Source organism: Anneissia japonica, unplaced genomic scaffold (assembly GCF_011630105.1).
Source record: "Anneissia japonica isolate Jap-2015-1 unplaced genomic scaffold, ASM1163010v1 scaffold401_len1656234_cov178, whole genome shotgun sequence".
NCBI lineage: Eukaryota > Metazoa > Echinodermata > Crinoidea > Comatulida > Comatulidae > Anneissia > Anneissia japonica.
The window spans coordinates 1,622,323-1,623,459 of record NW_022745982.1 but is presented as its reverse complement, the minus strand read 5'-3'; the positions used below and the strand labels follow the sequence as shown (position 1 = coordinate 1,623,459).

Genomic DNA, 1,137 nt, shown 5'->3' with positions numbered 1-1,137 from the left:
TACGCCAATTTTAAACATTCTTCACTGGCTTCCAGTTGATAAGCGAATCATTTTTAAAATTCTTCTTCTCACCCAAAAATCTATCCATGGTCGTGCCCCAATTTATCTCTGTTCGCTTATAGACAAACAGGTTTCTTCCGTTTTACTCGTTCTTCTCAAACCCTCAAACTTGTTACTCCACGAGTCAAGCATATTCGTACCGGTGAACGCTCTTTTTCTTTCTCTGCTCCTAAACTCTGGAACTCTCTGCCTCCTCAATTACGTATAATTTCTGATCCGCAATTATTCAAATCTACTCTTAAATCATTCCTCTTCAAATAGTTCAACTTCTTTCTAACATCCTCCAGCGCCGGTGACAAGCCAGTTTTGTTTGCTTTAATAGGCGCTTTAAAAATGTGTATTATTATTATTATTATCATTAGTAAGAAAGAATATTTTTATTATTATCATATCATTGTTATCGTCATTATTATTATTTTCATTGTCATCCTTGTCATCATCATTGGTATCGGCACCATGAAACTCCTTGTCATTCTCATCAACATCATGATCATTATCATTAATATTTTATCGTCTACATTATTAATTGATAATCTGTCATTTACAACTAAAAATCTAAAGAAATATAATTAAAATCAAGTAATAATTTTCAGAGTACACATAAAATGTTTGTAGTAAATATAACTTATTTAGTTGTATATGAATAACTTAATAAGCAAACAGCTTAGAGGCCTTGTTGACATGAAACGCTATGTAAGTCTAACATATTATTATTATTATTATTAATATTATTATTATTATTATTATATCTAGTAACAAATGTGAGTATCACTTACCACATCTATTATAGCAATCAAAGAAGCCATCATTACAGACACTGTATTGAAAAAAATAAGTATGGAATAATTGAGATAATTTGAGGTATAATATGAGAACTACACAGAATATAAATAATAGTACACATATACACACCATGCGCACACACACATAGGTTACACACATCTACACACATGGGAATTCAAATCCGATTAAAGCATCTAATTCCTACATGCGCATGCCTAAAACACTAGTCTTTAATGCATCGTAAAAAGAGAAATCAATATGATATCAGCAATAAATGACAAGACGAGATCTCCG

General features: G+C 31.0%; 1 protein-coding gene across 1 annotated transcript in view; it reads right to left on the bottom strand.

The window, feature by feature from the left end:
• The window catches only part of LOC117120120 (neurogenic locus notch homolog protein 1-like), a gene marked incomplete at its 3' end in the record, with an annotated part of 70,849 nt that overhangs the window by 33,786 nt on the left and 35,926 nt on the right, over positions 1-1,137 (bottom strand). Inside the window, 1 exon segment of the mRNA XM_033265131.1 lies at positions 837-877. Within this exon segment, the coding sequence (XP_033121022.1) occupies positions 837-877 (41 nt within the window).